Source organism: Falco peregrinus, chromosome 17 (genome assembly GCF_023634155.1).
Source record: "Falco peregrinus isolate bFalPer1 chromosome 17, bFalPer1.pri, whole genome shotgun sequence".
Lineage (NCBI taxonomy): Eukaryota > Metazoa > Chordata > Aves > Falconiformes > Falconidae > Falco > Falco peregrinus.
This window is the reverse complement of record NC_073737.1, coordinates 2,701,235-2,723,487: the sequence shown is the minus strand read 5'-3', so window position 1 is coordinate 2,723,487 and position 22,253 is coordinate 2,701,235. Positions and strand designations below refer to the sequence as shown.

At 46.0% G+C, this 22,253-nt stretch overlaps 1 protein-coding gene across 15 annotated transcripts in view; it reads left to right on the top strand.

Moving 5' to 3' along the window:
- Positions 1-3,218: 3,218 nt before the first annotated feature.
- Positions 3,219-22,253, top strand: part of LOXL2 (lysyl oxidase like 2) — a 62,758-nt gene continuing 43,723 nt past the window's right edge. For 4 of the 15 annotated variants that reach the window (XR_008750033.1, XR_008750032.1, XR_008750030.1 and 1 more), the window contains exons 1-3: positions 7,752-10,827; positions 19,592-19,719; positions 20,954-21,393. Coding sequence is in view for 11 of the 15 variants with exons in the window: in XM_055820063.1 (XP_055676038.1) it covers positions 21,033-21,393 (361 nt within the window). In the remaining 4 variants the exon portion in view is untranslated. Of the gene's footprint in view, positions 3,357-4,047; positions 4,183-5,073; positions 5,191-7,751; positions 10,828-19,591; positions 19,720-20,953; positions 21,394-22,004; positions 22,081-22,253 lie in introns of those variants that run through there. The other 11 variants (XM_027782263.2, XM_055820063.1, XM_055820061.1 and 8 more) reach the window with 11 other exon arrangements.

Genomic DNA, 22,253 nt, shown 5'->3' with positions numbered 1-22,253 from the left:
GTCAGTGGTAAAGTGGAGAGGAAGTATCAGTGTGTGACTTTGCAAAATCCAGGCAGATACCAAGCATCCCTTAACAGAAGAGATACTGTCTCAGATGCAGCAAGCAAAAAAAAACCCCACCCAACCCAATCTAAAAAATGCCAATAAAAAAACTTAGGAAAATCATAAAAGTATTAAGTTGAAAGAACAACGTTTCAGACCTGAAATAGAATTTTGTTTTAGATGCTGCATCATTTTCTTCTTAGCAAAGTTCTGAACATGTAAGAGAATGCAAAAAATAAAATATCTTAATATATAACTTTAAAATTGATTCTTTAATAGAATTAGAAGCTCATTTTTATTAAGTAATGGACAGTCATAGGAAAAAATCCTATTCTGGCCTTAACTAAGGCAGTATAAACATTTTTAAATGGAAAAACAATTGTCTAAAGTTATATAATATGTCATGCTTGAACCAACTGCAGGGTTTCGACGTTGCTTTCTTATCTTGTAGGATGGACAACCTGGGACTGTGCACAGTGAAGTATGTGTTTTGTGGGCCCCAGAGCTTAAGAAGATTTTGGTAGAGCAAGCTGCAGCTGGGAAGCTTGGTGCATGCACTAGGGACAGGTACAGCACTGGGGTAATGGAGACAGATTGGTCTTGCGCTTACGTAAAGCATCGTGTGCCTGCTTTAGGGTTTCCGCACTGGGGAATGAAGATATGAAGCAGGAGTGTTTGGAATGTGAAGAAAGATATGATGAATGGTGGTGAGAAAGTGATCAGGAAAATGGGACATGAATGGGCAGGAAGCTTCCCACATACCAGTGATGGCTCTGCAGTGTACACTTTTTTATTTTTTCTATTTTTTTTTTTTATTTTCCCCTTCACTTATTTTCTGCTCCAGGATCCTAGCAGTATTGTCCTGCTTTTTCTAGTGATTTGGTTCAGGAAGGGCAGAATAAAAATAATCCAATACACAATTTCCTCCTGTAATGGTAAAAACATACTGCCAGCAGATATTGGTTGTGGGAATAGCTACTGTTCATTTAAAAATCTAAGCAGTGCATGATAAAACAGATTCAAACAAGTCTAAGGCCTAGAAACAAACAAGTTTTCTTCATTCATGCAAAATAGGGCACAGAGGCCTGTTTTATATCTGTATTTTTCCCCCTTATTCAGATATCAGGTGGTAAACTGGTTGATAAGGTAAGCAGGTGTCAGGGTGCTTCAGAATGAGGCGGGGGGGTGTGTGGGGTGTGGGTGTGGGGGTGGGGATGACACTATCTTCAAAACTAAAACCAGCTGGCTCTTAATCTGCTTTCCTAAATTCTTTAAGGTCTTTAAGAAATACCATTAGATGTTCAGCTGCCCCTCCCTGTGCAGGAGAAGGGTCAATTTGTCATGGTAATGCCAGTCACTGAGCATCACTTTTACAGCTTGGGGTTTTTTTTGTTTTTTTTTTTTACTTCAAAATAAACTCTTTTCCCCCAGTTGTTTCTTGGATTTGTATTTCTTTATGCAGGTTTTCTGCTGCATTATGTCTTTACGGTTGTGATGGTAACTGAAAGATTTGAGGGGAATGAGCTGAGTTTCTTTAAACTGACTCTCAGCTGTTCCATCTTGTGATCACAGAGCCTCACACCCTGGCAGGAGTACAGTGAGCTTCAAGGGGCTGAGTACACTGGGAAAACAGCACTGGGACCCTGTTTACTGCCAGCAAGCTGGGAGTTAAGCCCTTTGATCTCACGCAGGTATAGGGGGCACCTGGAGAGACAGCTGAGTTAAATTAAATTTTCTAAAGTTGCACAGGAGAGAGCCATCATACTCATTAGGAGCAAGAGCCTGTAAGGGCTGGGACAGCATCGGTCCAAGGTTGGAATGGATGGTGTTGTACTCTGGTCTCGTGCTCTTTATGTCGCTGCTTGTCCATGGTATTCCAGCTTCAAAGCTTTTGGCCTTGTTGGAGAAGGGGTGCGATTGTGCTTCCATTGCTGTAGACCCCCTAGGGAAGGTGCACTAGGTCCCTCTGTGGAGGGGAGCAATGTGTGCAGTGGTTCGTAGTGTGGTAAAACTGAGCCTAAAACTGGCTGCTGGCTTTGGATGGATTGAGCAGCAGTCCTGAGGTGGATTGCTGTGGCTTGGAGAGGAGTGAGTGTGTTGAGAAGAATTTCAGCAGATTCTTAGGCTGTGGATCTCAAAAGACTGGTTATCCTTGGTCTGTACCTTTGGAAAGAGTAGAGCACCGATGGCTTGGAATCTCTGGTTTCTGCTTCTTTTTCAGGAGGTGATTTTAAGCTGCAACTGGAACGTGCTTGGGTTTGGGGCATGGAGGAGAGGCAGGTTTTTGTCCTGGGAAAATGTGTTTTAGAAGAAAGGACATTAAAACCCAGCTTTGAGTACCAGCCTGACCATCAGGGTGGTGTAGGGCAACAAAATAGTGCTGAGCATGTTGGTCTGACTTTTTATGTATGTACAGGCTTGTAGCGTGATCAGAGAGTGTGTCTGTGCAAGGAAGCAACTGGAGCACCCTGCGGATCACTCTGCTCCCATAGTCTCGCTGCTGGTGTGTCTGTGAGGCCAGTGGGATGGCCTGTGGGGTAGGATTGGGACTGGTAACGGTCTGCTCGTCACGGGTACCTTCCCTGGGGTGCTGCGGATTAACGGGTAACCAGGCTTTGGCAGCCCAGTGCCGGGGGGAGCTCGAGCCACGCACCGTCCTTCTGCCTAATGCGGTGCAAGATTTCAGCGCGTCAACCGCGTGAGGCCCATCCTGCGTGGGCTTTGTGTGAGTTCATGGTGTGTTAGTGTTTGCTATATCAAGGCTGACAGATGCGCGGGTGCCTTTAATTGCTTTAAGAGCCCACAAGGCATTTTCAAAAGCAATCAGCTAAGTGCCAAACTTAAAACGCCTGGATATATAAGACTTGCTGGGCTTTTTGGTGTTTGAACTATCCTGTGGCAAGTGTTTGCAAATTCAGCTCTTAGCTTCTTTCAAAACCTGGCTGTAGCATCCCAATAATTAGAATGTGTGTGTGGTGGGTTTTTATTTTGTTTAATTTTATTCCCCCTCCTTTTCCCCTCTGCCCAGGGGTTTGCATGATGGGGCAGGGGTTCTGGAAGAGGAGGAAGAAGTTTGTGACATCTCCTGAGGAGGAGACTAAAGCCATATTATTCTTGCAGCTCTTTTTGTAGCTCCAGATGAATGGGGAGGGGAAAAAAATAGGAAATCTTTCCATCTCACCCCTGGATGAGCGTGCTCCAAAGAGACTACACGAAGCAACAACACCAGGAGAAACGTGATTCCTTCAAGAGACTTAGCAATACCTGTTTTCACTCAGTGCATGTTTCTGAGCTCCGATTCCCAGGTCACAATGGTAATGTTTATCTGTTTGTGTTTGTTTCTGCATTAACATGCCTTATTTTCTTTCTTCTGCTTCTCCTATTCACCTTGTCCTTTCTCTGGGTCCATTAAGGGCAGGTAAGGCATGCAGAAAAGCACAGAGGGGAGGCAAGGGCGCTGCTCTTTGACCTGTCCCAGTGACCTGGAATGGACAGGTGAATGATACTGAAGCTTCTGGCTTTATGGCCTTTTAAATGTATCACTCTTCTTTTTGTTGTTGTGTGTTTGTGTGTGGAAAATGTCCAAAGCAAATAAGGCCAAACGTGGCCCCTAATGGAAGAAGTGGTTGGGAGACAAAGGTATACCCATGAGAAGGGCGATGTATGATGGAGAGGGTGGGGAAGGGAGGAAGAACGTGGCTTCTCCAGGAACACCAGCCCGAAGGAGGCAACCCTGCAGCTTGTGGAAACAAAAGGTTTTTCTGTCTCTGCAGCACTTAGCGAAGGGGATGGACAGTCAAGAACAGTGACTCGGTGGCATGCCTGATCGGGGGCACCTTGTTCTTACTTGTCCTATTGTTTTTGCCATTGTTGCTACTAAATAATGCATGAAGCTCATTGAAAGCTGAAATGAGCCTGGTGAGGGCTTGCTGTGTCCCTCTCCCTGGGCACCTGCCTCTGTGTGTGTAGTGTTCAGGGGACCTGGTCCTGACAGTTGTTTTTCAGGTCACCCTCCCTTTGTTTAAAGAATGGGAGAACGACAATGACTTTCTCGCCTGCTTGTGCTCCAAGGTCTTTGGATTTGTCGGCGGTGGTGCTGGGAAATTGTTTGGGATTGGGTTCACGGCGTCTTCCTAGATGGTGAGTGATATGTGTTGCTGGAGATACTTTTTAGAGCCCTGATCTTCAAAAGGGAGCGCTCAGCACACTTGTACCAGGCAACAGACAAATGCACTGAAGGCACAAATGTGATGTCCAGGTTTTCTCGAACTCCAAATGCTTTCCAGGGTCCTGGAAGTTACTAGCTCTACATTTCCTGCTACAAGTAATGTGCAGAGCAGGGCAGGATTTGAACCTACAGATGTTTTCTATTCCTAGGTCTCATATGTATGGCACTTTACCAGCATTTCTCTTCAGCTGATAACTCCAGTGGTGACTTGCAAACAAGATTCCAAAAGTGCCAGTATTTTCCCCATTAGGCGGGCTCTCTAGGTTGCCATGGCCAAATTTTGGCAGGCAGGAGTAAATAGCAGAAGGCAGTAACCTCAGGTAACTCTTAGGGTATCACCTGCCATGGAAGCTGAGAGTCCTTAGCTCCTAGCTGATCACGTAGATGTGAAGGGTGTTAACGAAAGAGTGTGTAGTGCATCTCCTACGTAGCAGTTCCCTCCTGCTACTGTTCCTCACTCCTGCATCCCACGTCCTGGCCTTGCAGCAAGCCCTCTTGCAAATTCAGCAACTGGAGTCTCTGTCCTTGAACTAATTGTTCAAGTTTCTGCGTAAGAACAGAACCACTAGCAGAGACTGTCCTTGTTAGGACATGTTCTTTGGCCTGTCACAGTGAATCAGCACAAAAGATGTTAAAACAGATGTTTCCATAATGCCTTTTAAGGATGAAGAGGGATTTGCTGCATTTGCCTGGGCGTAATGGAGACCGGTATGCTGTGTTCTTGAGCATCCTCCCCCTTTTATAACCAAACGGCTTAATTCTCTTCCAATTCCTCCCCTCTTCTTCCTTTCTCTTGGACATAGCTTTCTCAATCGCAGCAAAATAAACCCTGGCAGACGGGATGGGAGGCCAATTCTATCTGCTCAGTGCCCTTCAGGGCAAGAAGTCCCCCCTCTGGCTCTTGACCCCCTGGACACAAGGTCAGTGTGTGCAGGGGCTCTGCTGGTAGGAGGGGGACTCTTGCCATCTAGTGGGAGGGGATGGTAAGCCTCCAGGACCTCCGTCATCCCGCAGGATAAGACAAAACTTTCGCAGATATTATTTTTTTTCCCTCTTTCCCAGATTTTTAGCGTGCGAGTTATTTCACTGCATGTGTGGGCTTAGCTCGTGCTGCTTTCCCACGGTGTTGTCATTACCTCACATGGGTGAAGCTGGATTTCTCAAACTCCTTTTCTAGAGATCTCACTCTTTCCACTTTTTTTTTTTTTTTTTGTGGGGGGGGGGGGTGGGCAAAACTTTGTTTGCACCCTTCTATACTCATCTCCCAGATGGCTGAGTTGCACAGAGGGAATCTGTCAGGAGCCTGTGTGAATGGGGATGGATGTTGGTGCCTGCAGGAGGGAGATGCTGTATGCCACCTGCATTTTGTCAGGAGATTGCTTGGGGGAAGTTGCCTTTCAACAGCTGACTCCTTGAATCAGCGCTCAAAGACAGCTAGGATCTCTGAGTAATTGCTCTTAGAGATAGAGAATGAAAAAGGACTTGCAAAGTGCCTTGTGCCTGCGTCTTCCTTGGCCTAGGAAATCCAGAAGCTCACATTCCAGTTGGAAGTTTTCAGTACTAACTGGCCTCCCCCCGGCATATTTCCTGAAAGGTTAAAGAGAAATACAAGGAAGATGTATGTGCTGCTCTACTGTTCAAACTGCTTGGGACTGAGAAGGAACAGTTGCTGTCGCGTACACGAACAGCCATCCCCCCTGAGCCCCTGTGCTTGCTGCAGAAGTATATCTGCCTCAAATATTTCTTGGAGCTTCAGGTTTTCACCCACCCTGGTGTATGAGCCCTTCGGTTGCTCAGAGGTAGCTGTAGTTAATAGATGTTGAAGGTGTGTTACTCTCTAGATGATGCGTCAAGCTGAGAGCTGGAAGATGTGGGTCTACCATAGATCTTCTACGAGTCTGGTGTGCGCTTCTGTTCCCATGGGCCATTCGTTAAGAGTCTGGACTTGAGCAGAGATCTTGTTTCAGAATGTTTTTGTAGAACGTTGAGGTCAGCTGTGCCTTAGTGAGCTAATTTGAGTTGCAAGGCTGAGAAGTTAGGAGGCCTGAGAGGATTTGAGGGGGTGACTCTGCATAGTGTGGAAAATCAAGCGGGTGGTGGAAAGTGAGCATGATGTCATTGTCTGCATTGCATTGACCATTACACTAGAACACATGCAGAGGGAGAGAAAGAGAGATCTCAAAGGACTGAGGTTGTTTTTTAGAGAAAACAAACCTCGTTTTGCTGGCTGCAAATGAGCTGTGTCATGCAAGGGTCTCTCCCTGATAAGAAGCAATGCAAGTTTGTCGTCCTTTCAACAGCAACTAGCAGTAACCAAAGAGCAGGGGGTCATGGTCTGGGAGGTCAATTCAGTCACTACCACGCTCCTGATGTGGCAATTATAGGAATTCCAGTAGGGATTAAACATATTACGTAAATTGGTTTATGCCTTGAGGGAAGCATAGACCTACTTCTCCAGAATCGCTGGTGTTTGTTAGCCATGCTCTGAGCTCCAGAGCAGGGATCTAGCTCTCCAATCACCTGTTGCTGGAACTTTCCACTGGAGCCAATTGGTGTGAAAATTGCCACGAGTCAGTAACACTCTTCCATAGCAGTCGAGTCCTTCCGTGCTTTGGGTATCGCCTAGATCATCTCTGTGTGGAGGAACCTTTACGGAGCTTAGTGTATCTGCTCTGTGAATTTGAAAGGTCAAGTCGACCTGCGGCTCCAAAGAGTCTACAGGGTGAAAACACAAGGTTTGGGGAGGCAATGAGCCTTCCCTTTTTAAAAGAACTGAAAATTGGAGAAGAGAGATTATAGAACCTAATAGCGCGTACCTAATTTTTGGGAGCATGGACCATGACTGTGACTACTTGGTCAAAACCAGTCTTGACTTGTCCATATGGCAAGGCGTGTCCTGGAGGCAGATGCAGAAGAAAACATGTAGGGAAGGGATGTGGACCTGAAATGGTGGCTGTGTGTGTGGCCAAGAGACGGATTCAGCTGTAGCTGGTACTTGTACAAATACTTTGCATGAAAATATCCATCATGTGTAGAGTCAGTGAATGCAGAATATCAGTGCCCACTCGTAGCAGTGGTATTGCTGCCTACAAGGGTGCAGCTTTGCCCCTTGGTTGGAAGAAGCTGAAAGATTGCTGCTGGGGAGAAGAAGGTGAGCTATGGGGTGGTAGATCTGTGTTTCCCTCCTGGTGAAGGGCAGCAAACTCCACAGAGCCCAAAGAGCAATGAGGTGACAGTTAAATAGGTTGAGAGCCGATAGGATGGCTGGTGGGCCTGGCAAGTGGTTTCCCTGGTTGCCTCTTTGCATGATCAGATGGTGCAGATCCAGTTGGAGCAGCATTTCTTTTCTGTAGACTATATGGTTTTTGAAAGTTTTTCTAATATTTTTTTTTTTCTAGGTGCTTTGCTTTTGGTCTTAACCAGCTGCAATATGAAGGGGGCAGCAAATTCCCTGAATCCAGCGTGTTACCTTGAAGAGCTTTGCTGAATTTCTGCTGAATGTTTTATTTTATGCAACCAGCAAGCTCTTCCATCAGCTGGAAGCCTTCATGGCATTCGCTGCTTGTATCCTTACCCGACCCGGGCATTCGGCAAACATTCCTCCGGCAGGCTGTCATGTTTCTCCATGCCCCGTTCGGCAGACGCTCACACATTCCTTCCTCTGGCCAAACTGCTTCCAGCTTCCTGCCAGTCTGAAATAGCTCTGCTTTGTGGAATTTCTGCTGTGACACATTTTTATTTTTTTTTTTTTTTCCTGATGTCCCCAAGACCCATCAAGGAGAGTCTGGCCAGGCAGGACCCACCAGGTGGTGCTCTGCTGATAGCCGTAGATGATAATTGCAATTTGCAGCATTTCACCTCTTTTATGGGCATTCCCACCTGGTACAGGAGAATTAGGACACTGTGGTCTAGCGTGCAAAACCTGCTGCTGCTTACTGCTCCTGCTGGCTTCCCTGGGAAGAAGAGCCAAGCTCTGTTTCAGCGGCATCCTGGGTGTAAGTCATAGAAATGTGGAACGGGTTGGAAGGGACCTTAAAATTGCCTTGTTCTGCTTCCCCAGCCACAGGCAGGGACCCCTCCCACCAGCCCAGGGTGCTCCCAGCCCCGTCCGGCCTGGCCCTGGGCACTGCCAGGGATGGGTCACACACAGTTGCTCTGGGCAGCCTGTCCCACCACCTCACTGCCCTCAAGCAAAGAATTTCTTCCTAATATCTTGTCTAGATCTACCCTCTCTCAGTTTAAAGCCATTCCTCCTTGTCCTGTCACTACACACCCTCGTAAAGAGTCCCTCTCCCGCTTTCTTTTAGACCTCTGCTAGGTATGAGAAGGCAATTATCCTGACATCTTGATATTCTTTATATCACACCAAGAAACAACTGTTGTCTCTCTAATTTATTTTTCCCCCCCCCTTCTTTAACACCACGATTGATGCTGGGGGACTGCCCTGTGGGAAGCTTTGCCAACTGATGAGAATGCATCGCTCTGCCGATATGGTATAGTCTGCTCTGGGTGGGATCATCCCAGAAGCCTGCTATGCCGGGAATGGGGCTGTTCTTGTGCTGGGCTGAACCCTCGGTTCTGGCCCAGAGCACTTCACGTGGAGTTTGTGAAACGGAGCGTAAGGGAGGCTTTGTGCTGAAGACCTGACAGTCTCTTGTGGAGCTTCTCTGGTATTGTCAGTTCATTCAGTGAAGAGCTGTGACCATGCTTAAATTATTCAGGGCTGCATTACGCTTCCAAACTAGCTTCCTTGCTGCTTCCAGCATGTTGTAATTTCCTTTTGTGTCGATGCCCACTTCAGTGCAATATCCCTTTCTGTTAAAAGATGGCATCAGAGCGTGGGGGAGCTCCGCATGTCAGTGCCAGAGCAGCTGGGGCTGAGAATCTGTGCCGCTTTTCCTGTGGTTGGGGTTGAGAAAACGGAGTTGTGCTCCGAGCGGGAAGCAAGCGTTACTTGGTGTGGGGAAACTGTCTTCAGGAAGCGATGAAAAGCCTGGGAACAGGGAGAAGTCTGATGACAGACGTGTTCTTGTAGGGTTTGGTTTGCTGGAAATTTACGCTGCTGGAAATGTATCCGGAGATGTGGATTAAGCACTTGAACTTTCCAAAATAATTAGTAGAATTAATTTGAGAATTGATGTGAAACCAGGCAGGACTAACCTAGAAGAGTATGCTATAGGCAGCAGTCCTGTGCTAGGGAAGGGGTTCTTAGAAAGTCCTTTACAAATATGAATATACTGAAAAAAATGGGGATATTCCTTCGAAAGGTTGCCTTTAGGAATACCTACTCTTCTTTCTGTGCCTATCGACTTCCTAGTGAGTTGTCTGAAAAACCCATTGAACGTAGATTTAAATACCCAAGGTCAAAGCTGGTGAGAAAATAAATTTCCATTCTTTGGGAAATGCTGACACTTCAGAATGTGCTGCTGTCCAAAATCGGGTCAGAAGACTAAATTTCAAGGTCTGCTCTGTAATAGAGGTTTGAAAGTCACTGTTGTCTTGTTATTTTCCTGATTACGGAAAATGGAAGCGAACAGAATTGTTATGATGCATTAAAATCCTATGAAATGAAAAATGAAAAGAAGGACAGTTTTAAAAACACAGCCCCCCTCTAGCTGAAAAGATTGCAAAGTTTACAGTTGCCTCGAAATAACGTCTAATTAGTGGAGCTGCTTCTTGATAGAGGAGCTATTTCAGCTAGCTCAGACCACTGTTACTGTTTCACTGCAAGCTGTTTCCACCACAGATGCTCTGAATTTTCTGACACGGCAGAGGTTGGGATTTTTGTTTGGTGTGTTGGTTTTTAATGAAGAATTGTTTTTACTCTCTGGTTACTCCTCAGGACTCCGTCAAGGAGTATGGGGTAACTGTTGCTGCAGTCCTAGCTGGTTGGTACGTTACGTGGCTCGGTTTGTGCTGCTGTAGTTACAAGCTGTAAGAATATCCAGCAGCTAGAAAAGCAGTTGCTGGATGCTGAAAGGTTAAGGTGGGTGATAGCTTGAATAGCTGGGGAGATGCAAACTCCACAGCCTACACAAAAGGGGTGTAAGTTTGAAGATGCTGTGCTATAAGACCCTGCGCCCCTCTGTCTTTGTAGGGTGCTTAGCGCTGTGAGGCTCTGAATCAAACCGGGGTGCTTAAAAACTGCAATCACACGGTATTAATTAACATGGGTATTGATGCGATTCTTAGTATTTGTTCTCAGAGAAAGCTTTCCTGTTCCTAATCCATCTCCTTCCCTGCAACTCTGGCCAGATTTTCCCCCCTATTTCTTTTTTTTCTGTTCGCAGTCCTTCTGCTCAGATTACAAGACAAGCCCATGATATCACCGCTGTGAGCTGAGGCTAAAGGGGGCTGGGTCTTGGGAGGGGTTTGCTTGACTAACTAGTGAAATTTGCCAGGAAGCAGCAGCTTCTTGCAGCATATTTCTCGGGCTGCAGGATATTTTCCGGCGCAGAGGGGACCACTCGGACAGCGCGCTCAGTCCAGAAGAAAGAACTTCATGAGGCACAAGGAGACAGAGGTCACCCCCAGCACAGCCTACCACTAACTCCAAGGTAAACGCCATCCTGCCGAGACTGCAAGCCAGAACAGTGACATTATTGCTAGAGATGAAGGGGCTGGTGAATTAGTTTAAGCGTTTCTAACCCTCTCTTGCTTTGGGGCTGAAAGTTTGATTTCACTTCTTCGCTCTGAATGTATTCTCTTTCTCTCCTCTCAGTTTGTTTTGAAGTCTGATGTTTAGGCATAGAGGCTGGGAGGAAGAAGGTTTCTTCTCATTCCTGTCCCCTGAGACTTGGTTTGGTAGGGGTGGGATGACACAGTATCTGTGTCATGTTGCAAAGATGTTGTGACCAAGTTAAAGATGTTCCCCCCCGCACCCCCTTGCTTGCTCACAGGCATGCACAGATGAAATAAAAAAGACATGTTGCAAACTGTCTACAAGTTTAGGCAATGCATATTCTGTAATATTATTAAAATATGCTTGATTTAAACCAGAAAGCTACAGTACATGCCATCAACATTGTGTAAATGTTACCAGCTAAACTTCAGAAGCAGTTTAAATTCTCCTCTCGGAGTAATTGTGCTCTTTCAGAGGAAAAGGCTTCAGTGCAGACGTTTCCCACTGGCAGAAGACGCAAAACAGTTACGTCCCTAGTTGAGAAACTTTTCTGCGGTCATTGCTTGGGATTTGCAGCCCCTTGCAAAGAACCCTCAGCCTACCGGCAGCTTTTTTTAGGCTGTTTTATCCTGCAGTAATCACAGTCGTTTCCAGGATGACTCTAGGATAGGCAGTGGTATCCACCTGAGAAGCTGCAGCACAGAAACATGGGCTGTTCCTCTCTGCAATGAACAGAGCCCAGGCTGAGTTCTGATTCTTCAGCATGCACACGCATAACTCTGCCTTCTTTTAGATTAATTTTTGTTGTTTACTGTGTGTGGGTAAAAAATGACCTAAAGACCAAGATAGTTTAAACTGTAGAGAAAGATCAGAGTTCAGATATCTGAGAGCGTAGTAGGAAAACTATTTAGCATCTCTATAATCAGTTCATAAAGATGACATTGCAGTGCTTTCATATTTGTACTGAATAGGGGCTGAAATAATTGCTTTAGGGCTCCTGCTTGCCAGTTTTCATTTCATCAGTATTGAACCACCCACAGTGGTGGAATTTCCTCAGTTGGAAGCTAGAGAGCAGTTAGAAAACATAAAGTGAAATATTAGCATGAACTACTGTAATAGCAAAGCATATAGGGAGAAACCACGTCTTCAGCGTGGTGTGCTGGATGCTTGTGGCTGCAGGAAGGAATTCCATGTGATCCTAGTTCTAAGTGCAGGAAAGCACCTCCAAAAACGGGTTAGTGATGTGAGGTTTAATACTTCAGGCAGGTGGTGATGGGGCTCAAGAGGTGGTGTGCTCTCCAGTCAAATCCAGTGTGGTGCTTTGTGAGTGCTGGGGCAGGAGTTCTTCAGAAAAACCTTTAAGAAAGTTTTAGCAGCTTGGAAAAGCCACCAAGATTGAAGAGAGTGCTGGTGATGTAGTAGAGGAAAATGCCTTTGTCTTCAGCAGGGTGATTTGATAGAGAAGCCATGCACTTTGCTGAAAGTTCTGTCCTTTTGCAAGTTAAGCAGAGCCCCCAAAATGCACACCTAGCAATGCTCACTGGATTTTTTTTTTAATAGTTGGCTCCCAAGTTCATTGTCTTTACCTTACTGTACTGCTGATTTCTCTTCTGTTTTTTTCTGTTTCTTGCTTTTCTGTTTATTTTAGTCTTCTTTCTCCTCCTGAACTGTTTCGTATCATTCTTGGTGCTCTTTAAAAACACAACAATGTCCTTTCTTAGAGATCACAGCTCTGGTGGATTGAATGATTGAGCAGATCTACCCATCAGATGGTTAGCGAAGCACTTTGTGTGAAATGTTCTGGGAGAGCAGATGTGTGCAGATACATGTTTACTATGAATGTCTGCAAATACGCACACTGAGGAGGAAAAATCCTGCTCCTTACCTGTAGTAATGCTGGTGGAAGTTTGTTGTTTCAAGGGATACTTTATAGGAATAATAACGTGCTGTTCTGAAGTCAACCTGTCTTGCATTGCTCTGCTGATGTTAATTAAGGCTGTGTTAATTAAGACAGCATTACACAGGTAGGAAGGGCACCTCCTCCTTGGAGGATATGTAGTAGTTGCTAAAACTTTTCAAACTTAGGCCTTGCACATGTGTCCTGGTTCTGTAAGTGTGTGTGTCATCTGTGGATTTCAGTGTGGTACCTTTTTGTAGGGTCTCTATTCATGAACTATTTGTGTATGTCGTGAACTAACTGTGGGTGTTTGATGAAAAGAGAAGTTGAATCCTACAGCTTTGGTTGCCACTGCTGGTTTTACTAACTACAGAGTGCTTGGCCATCATAGTCGGAGCCACTAGCTGCAAATTAAAGAATTTCTACTCCTAGGTTCAAAAAAATCACTTTTTCTGTCTAATTGTCTTAGTGGTATATTTGGAAAGAAGTGCTGTTTCCTATTAAGAGCACGGCACAAGGTCTGTGGAACAGCCAGCTGGGCTGGCCAGGAGCCTGAGAGTTGTCATGGTTCACATCTCTCTTTGTCTTCATTCTCCCAACACCGACACCAGGCAAGGGGAAGAGATAAGGAAAATAAAGAACTTCCCAAAATGAAGCGTATTTGGATCCAGCCATGGCATGGAGAGAAGATGCTGCATGTGTCCATCTGATCCCCAGGCAAGCTTTTTTAGCCTCCTAAGAAAAATGAATGTGTCGAGGGGCTACAACTGAAATCAAATGCAATTTGCTTCAGTTGAAGAAGCAGATCTGAGAAGAGGCCACAGCCTGGGTTGGGAAGCTGTAAGAAGCGTGCAGCTGAGCCTGAAACATGCTGACCGTGGCTCTGGGTGTTTTGCCCTGCAAAATCTGCTGTGTCCTTGCAACTTTGGAGAGCAACATATTTCTAAACATTTGGATCTCATAGATCTAATCAAACAGTGATGCGAAGGGCTTTGGTTAGGCAATTCCCACAAACACTTGTTTTTTCTGTTGTTAGATTTGGCTGTCTTTTAAAAGGAAAAACAAGCGAAGTGCCTTTTCTTTCCTACTCTCCTGACTAGTGTGTCTATCCATCAGAGCTTCTCTTTTGTCTAGCTTCAATAGCAAGTGATGGCAAACAACATATGTTCCTGGGCTATATACATCTCTTTCTTGCTGTCTGTTCAAAGTGCTGTCTGTCGTAGTTTCGCCTCACCAGCTGGCAGACCCTCCAAACTGTTTTCTGTTCCAGGTAGTACATACTTCAGTAAGATTTTGGGAGGAAATAAAAGTGGGCAGGTATGTAGGTATGTTTGAATGGGAAGCAGAGGCCATCAAGTTCTTTAGTGATTATTTACTAATGTTGTTTCTCTCTCGAGCGAGATCTTGTGGCTGGGAAAGTCGTGGCAAGTCTGTAGCTTTGGACTGTGTAACTTTACCTCTGCTGCAAGAGGGCACACTGGGACTCTGCTGTCTTTCCCTTCAGCATCGCAACAGACTAGAAAAAGCAAATTGCATTTGGTAGCTTCCCTGATGTAAATAACTGTTGAATTTGCCCTTGGCCCGCTAGCAATAATGTCAAATTTGCTTTTGTAAGGTAGTTCTCAGCTCCCTGGTAGCAGGCTTCGGTTCCTGAGCAGTGATAGCTCTCTGAAGCAACTTGGGAAAACCCTGCACTAATTGGAGAGCTCCAGGGAGTCTGAGTGAAAGGGACGAGCAAACAGCAACAATTCAGTGGCGCTGGCTAATAGGCACTGGTTCTTTTCTCTTCCACTGTGAAGAGAAACCCAGAAGAAACATGCTTCTCTGAGTGGTCACTAGTGGATAATATTGCCATCCTTCTGGTTTGCAGAGTTGCTGCATTTGTAACGTGTCAGAACATTACCCTGAAATGATTTCTGCTGCCCTGCTTGTTCTGGGCTCTGCCTTGAATCCTATACAGCCTTTTAGCGAAGAAACTTCAGTCTGTGCTTCAGGTGTCCCCAGCAGCGTTTCAGCTGCCTTCGGTCATTCAACTTCCACCTTCAGCACGCTTTCTAGATTGCCTTAGCCTTTGCTGTCTCCTAAAAGTGGCTGTGTGCTGACACCAGGAGGGACTCGCCTGATCCAGCAGGGGTAGCAGGGTGGCATCTAGTCCCTGAGGAGGCCATCCCAGCCCCAGAACTTCGTACACAAGTTTTGTTATCAAGCCCATGCTGTTCTGCTCTTCTCCAAGGCAGGTTCAGTTATGCTGAAGCCAATCCAAAAGGTGTCGGGGGGGATTTCTCGGAAGGGGTTTAAGCGTGATGGTGATTTTTCTGGTCACCTCAGTCAGTCTATTCTGATGGTTTCCTGCCATGCAGTGGGGTTTCATGGGGCCCATGTGGTCTTCTCCAGGGCTCCTTATCCACTGAGGTAGGTACTGGCCTGATGTTGTTCCTGGAGCTAATGGGTCTCTGCTGTAGATTTGGATTTATTGCCGTTGCTCGGTGTATCTGGTCCTGCCAGAGACCTTTATGGCTTACTTAGCACTTTAAGAGTGTGAAGGAGAGGGGTCTCATTCGTGGTTTATACCAGGGTAATAATCCGGGGGGCGTTAATCTATGAAAGCATTAGCCCTAGTGCCTGTGGCAGGGCTGAGTCTCTTGGAACAACGGCAGAATGTCTGTGAGCTCTTACCCAAGCGAGCGGTAGCGTTTCTGTTCGCTTTAATAGCCCTGGAGAGGGGCCCAGCATGAATTGCCCGTGTGCTGGTCGGAGTAGCGAGAAGTCCTGTCCGTGGCCGTGCCTGCTGCGGGATGCGTGAGCGTGCCCGAGGAATGCACTTTGGGCGATGGGGCAGGGAACTGGAAACGCAGGACACCGTTTCAAGTGGCTGAACGCCAACCGTTTGGTGCTCCTGGCCGAGCCCCAGGCGTGCCAGCAGTGGTCAGAGCACTAATTGTCTCTTCCTGCTGACGGATGCCAAGCCAGACGGAGCCTTGCTGGATCTCCAGTCACAAAGGACTCAACTGAACCACTCCAGACTTAACTTCTCTTGTCTGGGTAAGGATGGGAGCAGGAAAGCCGGTGTTCCTGTCTTTGTCTGAGCAGATCTATTGTTTGGATGATTTGGTGAAATTAAAAAAGGGATCCTGGCTGGTAGGAGCAAGCTTTTGATTGGGGAGGATGAATAGCCTATTAGTTTCACCAGGTGAAGTCTCTGAAGAAGTAAGAGCTCAATATTACTTTTAAATGGAACTGTTGTTTCCTTGCAAGCCTCTGCCTATCTGTTCCCTTCAAGACTTGAGTCCTGAAAAGGGCTGAGTCAGCAGCTAGCAGGAGTATGCCTTAAAGCCTTAAATGACATGTTAATGTGGTGGTGGAGAATCATCTTATGGCCTGAAGTACAGGATGGAGAGCCAGGAGACCTGGAGTATTTTCCTGGCTTCTCCCACTGACTTTATTCAATAGGTTTTTAATGTTCTGTCTTGGATTCTTTTGAATGGGGAGACCAAAATATATACTTTCAGGATTACGTCACCAATAAATCTGGAGGCTATTAAAGAGAGGGTGTGAGGGGAGGAATGAGCCCTACAATAAAGGGAGTAGCCAGCAGAAACAAAACATCCTGAAAAATCTATGCCTAGATTTGTTCTTAGGGAGTTCAGATTTCTTTGAGACTTGAGGGGGGAAAAAAGGTGCCCAAATCTTGGTCACAGCAACAGAGGAGTGGGTTTACTTAAATATTCTCCTTACGTTGTTGTGGCTTACAAGGATGCTGCCATAAATGTGTGCATGGAGTTGGCTCCTATCTGAGATACTGTCTATGTTTGCTTCTTTAAATGCTCGAGTGAGTCTGTTGCTGAATTGTCAGTGCTCTAATTGAAAAGCAGTGATCATCACCTTTGATAAATGCAGAAAAACTCATGTCTTGGAGCTAAGGAGAGAGATTTGAGGAAGAGCCAGGAAAGACACAACAGCATGTGGCTGATGTGCTGTGGACTGAAAGAAGTGGTGTAAAATTTTCTGTGCTGCTTTATCAATCCTCTAGACCAGCTCCTGCTCGTCTTGCCTCCCAGTGAAAACTGGCCTGGGTGGTATGGATGGATGCCTCGGCCAGAAGGTGCCTGAGCCTCTCTGGTGCCATAACTCCCTGTTGTCCCTCCTGATCCTGACAGGGGACAGAAAGCTGAGCGCCCTTTTCAGCACTGCAGTGTTGGGTGGCTTCCCTGGATGCTGCTGGGCTCCTGAAGCTTCTTCATTCTACCTGGGCTGCTGCATCTTGTGGAAAGACTAAAACATGCCTCCGTTCAAATTCCACTGGATTCTGCTTTTCCTGACGTCGTGACTTAGTCTGAATAGTTTCTCTTAAGCGCCTCAATAAACAAGACCTCTGGGTGTGGAAGGTTTTATTTTGGGGCGATGCAAACACTGTGAAAGCTTTGTCTCTTAATGTTTGAACGTGTAACTATTTTGAAGCGGGTGGTAATACGACCTGCAGGAAAAGCGGGCTGCGGTTGCTAGTGCACACTGCAGTGCTGTCTTGTGAGCATGTAGGATTGCTGCTGTTCTAATCGTATGGAGAATTCCTCCACGATTTGCTTCCACAGGTGGAAAAGGACTAGAAGGGTGATTTCTGAATGTTTTTCCAGTACCTTCCCCTGGGCCCTTGAGGATCCCCTCCTGATCCTTGCAGGATCCTGACAAAGATGAGCTATTATGCTGTATGACCTGAGCTCGAAATGCGTGTGCCCTGAGTCATTTTCCTTAGTGGAGGTTTGGGCTTGTGCTCAGAGAGGCTTGTTAAAATTCCTTTTTGCTAGTCACGGTCCCCTCTGTGGAGCAGGGGGCTCTCGGGCAACCTTATCCTCCCTCAGCAGGTTTTCTTCAGTTCTGTGGTAAATGCTGGTTTTTCTTAGTCTCACCTGACTCCAAAGTCTCTAAGCTTTTGGGGAACAAAAGCAAAGCTGCCTGCAGTTGCCTTTTGGAGTCTTGGGGCTCCTGCGGTGTCTGACTCGGCAAAGCTTTGCCAAGAGTGAAAATTACACCTACTGTATTTACTATAATCTAAATTAGTATCTCTCTGACTAATCTTGTTGTCAATTAAAGTAACTGGAAGTCTGTTGTGACTCTCCCTCCCCTACAGCTGCCCATGGACCATGAGGTCTCCCAGTGCTGTGACTTTTTGAAAGGCTCTGGCATCTTGCAGTGGTCTGTCTGCTTTAATAATTAACACTTCAGGGAGTACCGCTTTCAGCTGGTAACTATTACATCCTGTCTCTGAATGGTTTCCCCAAATTGTTGTGTCTTTTGGCTGAAATCCTTCAGTAAAATGACTCAAGAGCTCTGGTTTGAGTAGAAAGCAGTCCTGGAAACTGGAGTCGCACAGCTTTTAGCTATTCCTTGGCCTCGGATCATGAAAGACCCCTAATAACCTGAGTGCAGAGCTGACCGCTGGTCATTGTTTGCCTTGGCACGAGGAGGATGAGTGAAACACGCTGACTTGCTGGTTACACACTGTGTTTGTCCATCCTTTCCTCCTGTAACATCTACTGACTTCGTTTACTCTTGAGGTTTCTGGAGTATCATAAAACAAAACTGTAACCTAGAGGGGAATTTGGCATATTCTGTTAATTACACTGACATGCCTTCTTATTTCTGGAGAGCTAGAGGTCCCTCAGGACTTGACTGTAAGGCTACTCACCACATGTTATCTGCCTTTGCCCCCTCCAGTATGCTTCGTGGGGCTGCCTGCTACACAGCGAGGCCATCCAGATCCTTCGGAAGGTCCGAGCAGTATATAAACAGAGCGCTGCATTCTTGTGTGTGTGGGACAGCCATGGGAAAGCTGTCATGACTTCAGAAACCCAAGCGTGTAGCTTTCAGTTAAGTCAGGGCCCTGCTACTCCTCATCTTAGTTTTTAGAGAGAGATCGTTTCGATCCAGCTTAGGTTTTGGTTAGTATTTGCTAGGGCTTTTAAAATCCAGTTTATGCAGTAGCAAGAAACAACGGCCACATAAAACGAAGCAGGTCAAAACAGATGTTTAAGGAAGATTAAAACTGAAAACCAGATTTTTCTGAAGAGCGCTAGGCTTGCGGTTCTGCTGGGCTTGAAGTTAGCCACCCCCCCTTCCATATTTTTACTTATAACTAACATATGTTATTCTTCTCTTATGATCCAAGGGGGTTACTCGAATTTGTTATTTTTTTTATACTGTTCATGACAATTGCACTGCCCATGTGTTTATCCTCTGGGCTAAACACCATCTCGTATCCATGAAAAACATTGTTAAGAGGTTTCTTTTGAAACCAGTGCTGGTAGGTATTGAAGTCAGGCATGTCTGACTAGTACTAATGTGCTTTGACTTAGGACCCTTTTATTTTTACAGAACACATGTATCCTGCCCATCAACTGCATTTACTTCGTTTGCTGCTGGAGGGAGCAGCCTTGTGAAAGCAGTTGTATTTCCTTTCTTCCCCTCTGACGTGGGGCAGGACTTGTTTTACTCCTCTCTCTCTCTCAGCCTTACCACCTGGCCTGCAAAAAATGGAGAAATACCTTGTTTCCATAGCAGTATTTCTCTGAATGCCTGATGAAAATTTAAAAATCTCAGTCTTGTGAAATCCGCGTGAAAGGATGTGGTTCCTTGAAACCAAATGTTTATTTTCCAAGATTATTTTTTTTTTTTGCTGCATATTCCCTCCTGCCCTGATTTAGTTAGACCTGCTGTAAAGTCTCCCTTTGCTTTTCTGTTTCTTCCCCTGCTGTCCGATGCTAGGCTTTTAACCCACGTGCTTCTGTGTCCTTTGTCTGTTCCGTAGGCGAATGCCTTTCACCCCCCCAGGTCTCAAAGCGCTTCAGTAGGAAGCTGACGTTCACCAGCCCTGTTTAACGCAAGGGGAAACTGAGGCACAGCCCTGGCAGTGGCCTGCCTGAGGTCACGCAGCAGGTCAGTGCCCCAGCTGAGGTTTGAACTGATGTCTCTTGAATTTCAGGCTCCTTGCCTGGGATTTCTGATAGATCTCTTCATTAAGCAGCTCGAAAGGCTGCTTGATGTGTTTCGCTGTGTCTTCATACCAGTCTATGTGATCTTCTGGTTATTTTTTAGGAATACCTAAGACCTAGCAAAAATACTGGAGGCTTTTACTTTCTAGACATCTGATTTTGGAGCCAAGTCTTTCCCCTTTTCCCTCCCCTTTAGTGGCTGCCAGGAAATAATGGAGCTTTAAAGGGCTGGGGAGCTTTTTTCCCACTGCGCTCTGGCATTGCTTCATTTGGAAACTATTGAATCCTCACCCCCACATGTGCTGCTTGACCAGCTCCATGTGCTGGGTGCCTGAATGTGTGTATGTGAGTGGGAAGCGGGCAGAAAAGGACCAGGATTTAAATTTTGCACAGCATCTGGATGAAATTAATGAGTCAAAAAGTTGCTGGTTCACACCTTAAATGCTCCTTTAAGGATGTAGCGCTTGTATGACAAGTAAGTCCCTATCCAGACTTAGTAACCAAAAACTGGAAACTCCAGTACTCCACCAGACAGACAAGGTTAGCCAAGCCTAATTCTGCAGAGTGTCTGTGTACAATAACGTTTGTGGATTCTCTACGGATGAAACCGGACATGCAGTGATGGAAATAAGTCTTTTATCATCGTATTGGGAAAAGCGTTTTCAATATAAATACCTCATTTCTGACCATGTTGTAATATATTTCATTACCCTCCTGGTTTTCCACTGTCTGAGTGATGGGTTTGGCTTCTTAATTGAAGGAGGTATGGGAGAAAAATGGTTCGGTTCTGGCTTGGTAGGATTTGAATCAAGGCTTGCCGTAGCTTGCTGGAGCCACTGAACTGCTGGATTTGCAGAGAAATGGGAAAATCAGTTGCTAGCACTTGCAACCTGTAGAATTTTGCCCTGGAAAAAAATATTTTCCAGCTGAAACTATTTGGTAAGTTGATCTAAAATTACAGATGGTTTTGATGGGTTTGTTTTATTCTTTTTTTTCTCTTGTTTTGGTTTGGTTTGGTTTGGTTTGGTTGTCCATCCCACAAGAGGTAATTTACTTGAGTTTGGTTTTCGCAGGCAGCAGTGGACATTGTCTCCACTACAGCTTTATTCCCTGCTGGAGCAAGATATATAAAGTCCGTGTCACTGCCAAGGCTTACTCAAACTTTTCTTTCATTTCAGGACAGCCACACAGCACCTACCTGCACTGACTGGCAGCTGCTAGCAGAGGATTTGGCTCTGAGAGCTGTGAGCACTGAAAATGGAAAGATTCCTGGGTTTTACCCATAACCACTGTTTCATCATGCTGTTCTTCATCTCCCTGAGCCCGCTGGGCTTTGCCCAGTATGAACACTGGCCCTACCTCCCCGGTTACCCTGAGCCACCCCCACAAGTGTACCAGCCCCCACAGAGACCAGCAAATGTTCCCAAGATCCAGCTGCGGCTCGCAGGGCAGAAGAGAAAACACAACGAAGGCAGAGTGGAGGTGTTTTACAGTGGCGAGTGGGGCACAGTGTGCGACGATGACTTCTCCATCCATGCTGCGCACGTGGTCTGCAGGGAGCTGGGCTACGTGGAGGCAGTGTCTTGGCTACCCAGCTCCAAGTATGGAAAAGGAGAAGGTAAGGGAACTCCAGAGCAGTGGTATTGCGCTAGCTGTCTCTCCAACTCCCAATTTGAGTGATAATTCCTGCAAATGTAACTGAAATTGCTTCCAGGTGAAGCAATGCCTCTTTAAAGCAAGATCCCGTTAGATTAAGCAGTTTAAATAATAGGTCTTTGCTCGTTTTGACTGAAACAAGTTAAGGAATGATGAGATAAAGTGCTGAGGGACCAGACTGTGGTGTGTGGACTCTGGCAGGGGGTGCTGGGGAGCAGGTGGTGGTGGGCAAGGGTAGGAGGCTCTACAGCAGCTAGTCCAAAAGGAAAACTGTAGTAAGTGTAACGTATAGATAGATGGTCTGTTTCTCTGTTCATGCCTCCATTGCCTTGCAGCGAGTCAAACAGGGCCTCTAAGTGCTCCTTCTTCCTATTCTTTTTTTCCTCTGAACTGTCTGGGCTCCAAACAAGCTGCCTACGTGGTGCTATAGAAATCTTCCTTTTCCCCTGTTAGCCTCTCTAGAAATACATGCCTCATTTTCCGCAACGCAGACTAGCCTGAAAGACCCCAAAGGAGCATGCACGCTTCGTGTCCTATATAGGACTATATAATAATTCTCTTGGACCCTCTTAGGCTGTTCCTGGTGGGGAAAAGCTATTCACACACGCGCACACCCCCAATTGTACGAGCTTTCTTCATCTTGGAAACGGTACGTGATGGACGTGTGGACGGTTGCGGGTAGCACCTTATTGCACCTCATTCGCAAATCTGTGCCGAACAAATACTTTTGAAAGGTGACTGTTTGTGTGTTATAGCAACGAATTCTTCAAATCACAGCGCTTGAGAGAGAATAGCTCTGTAATAGTGTAAACCCCAACAGAT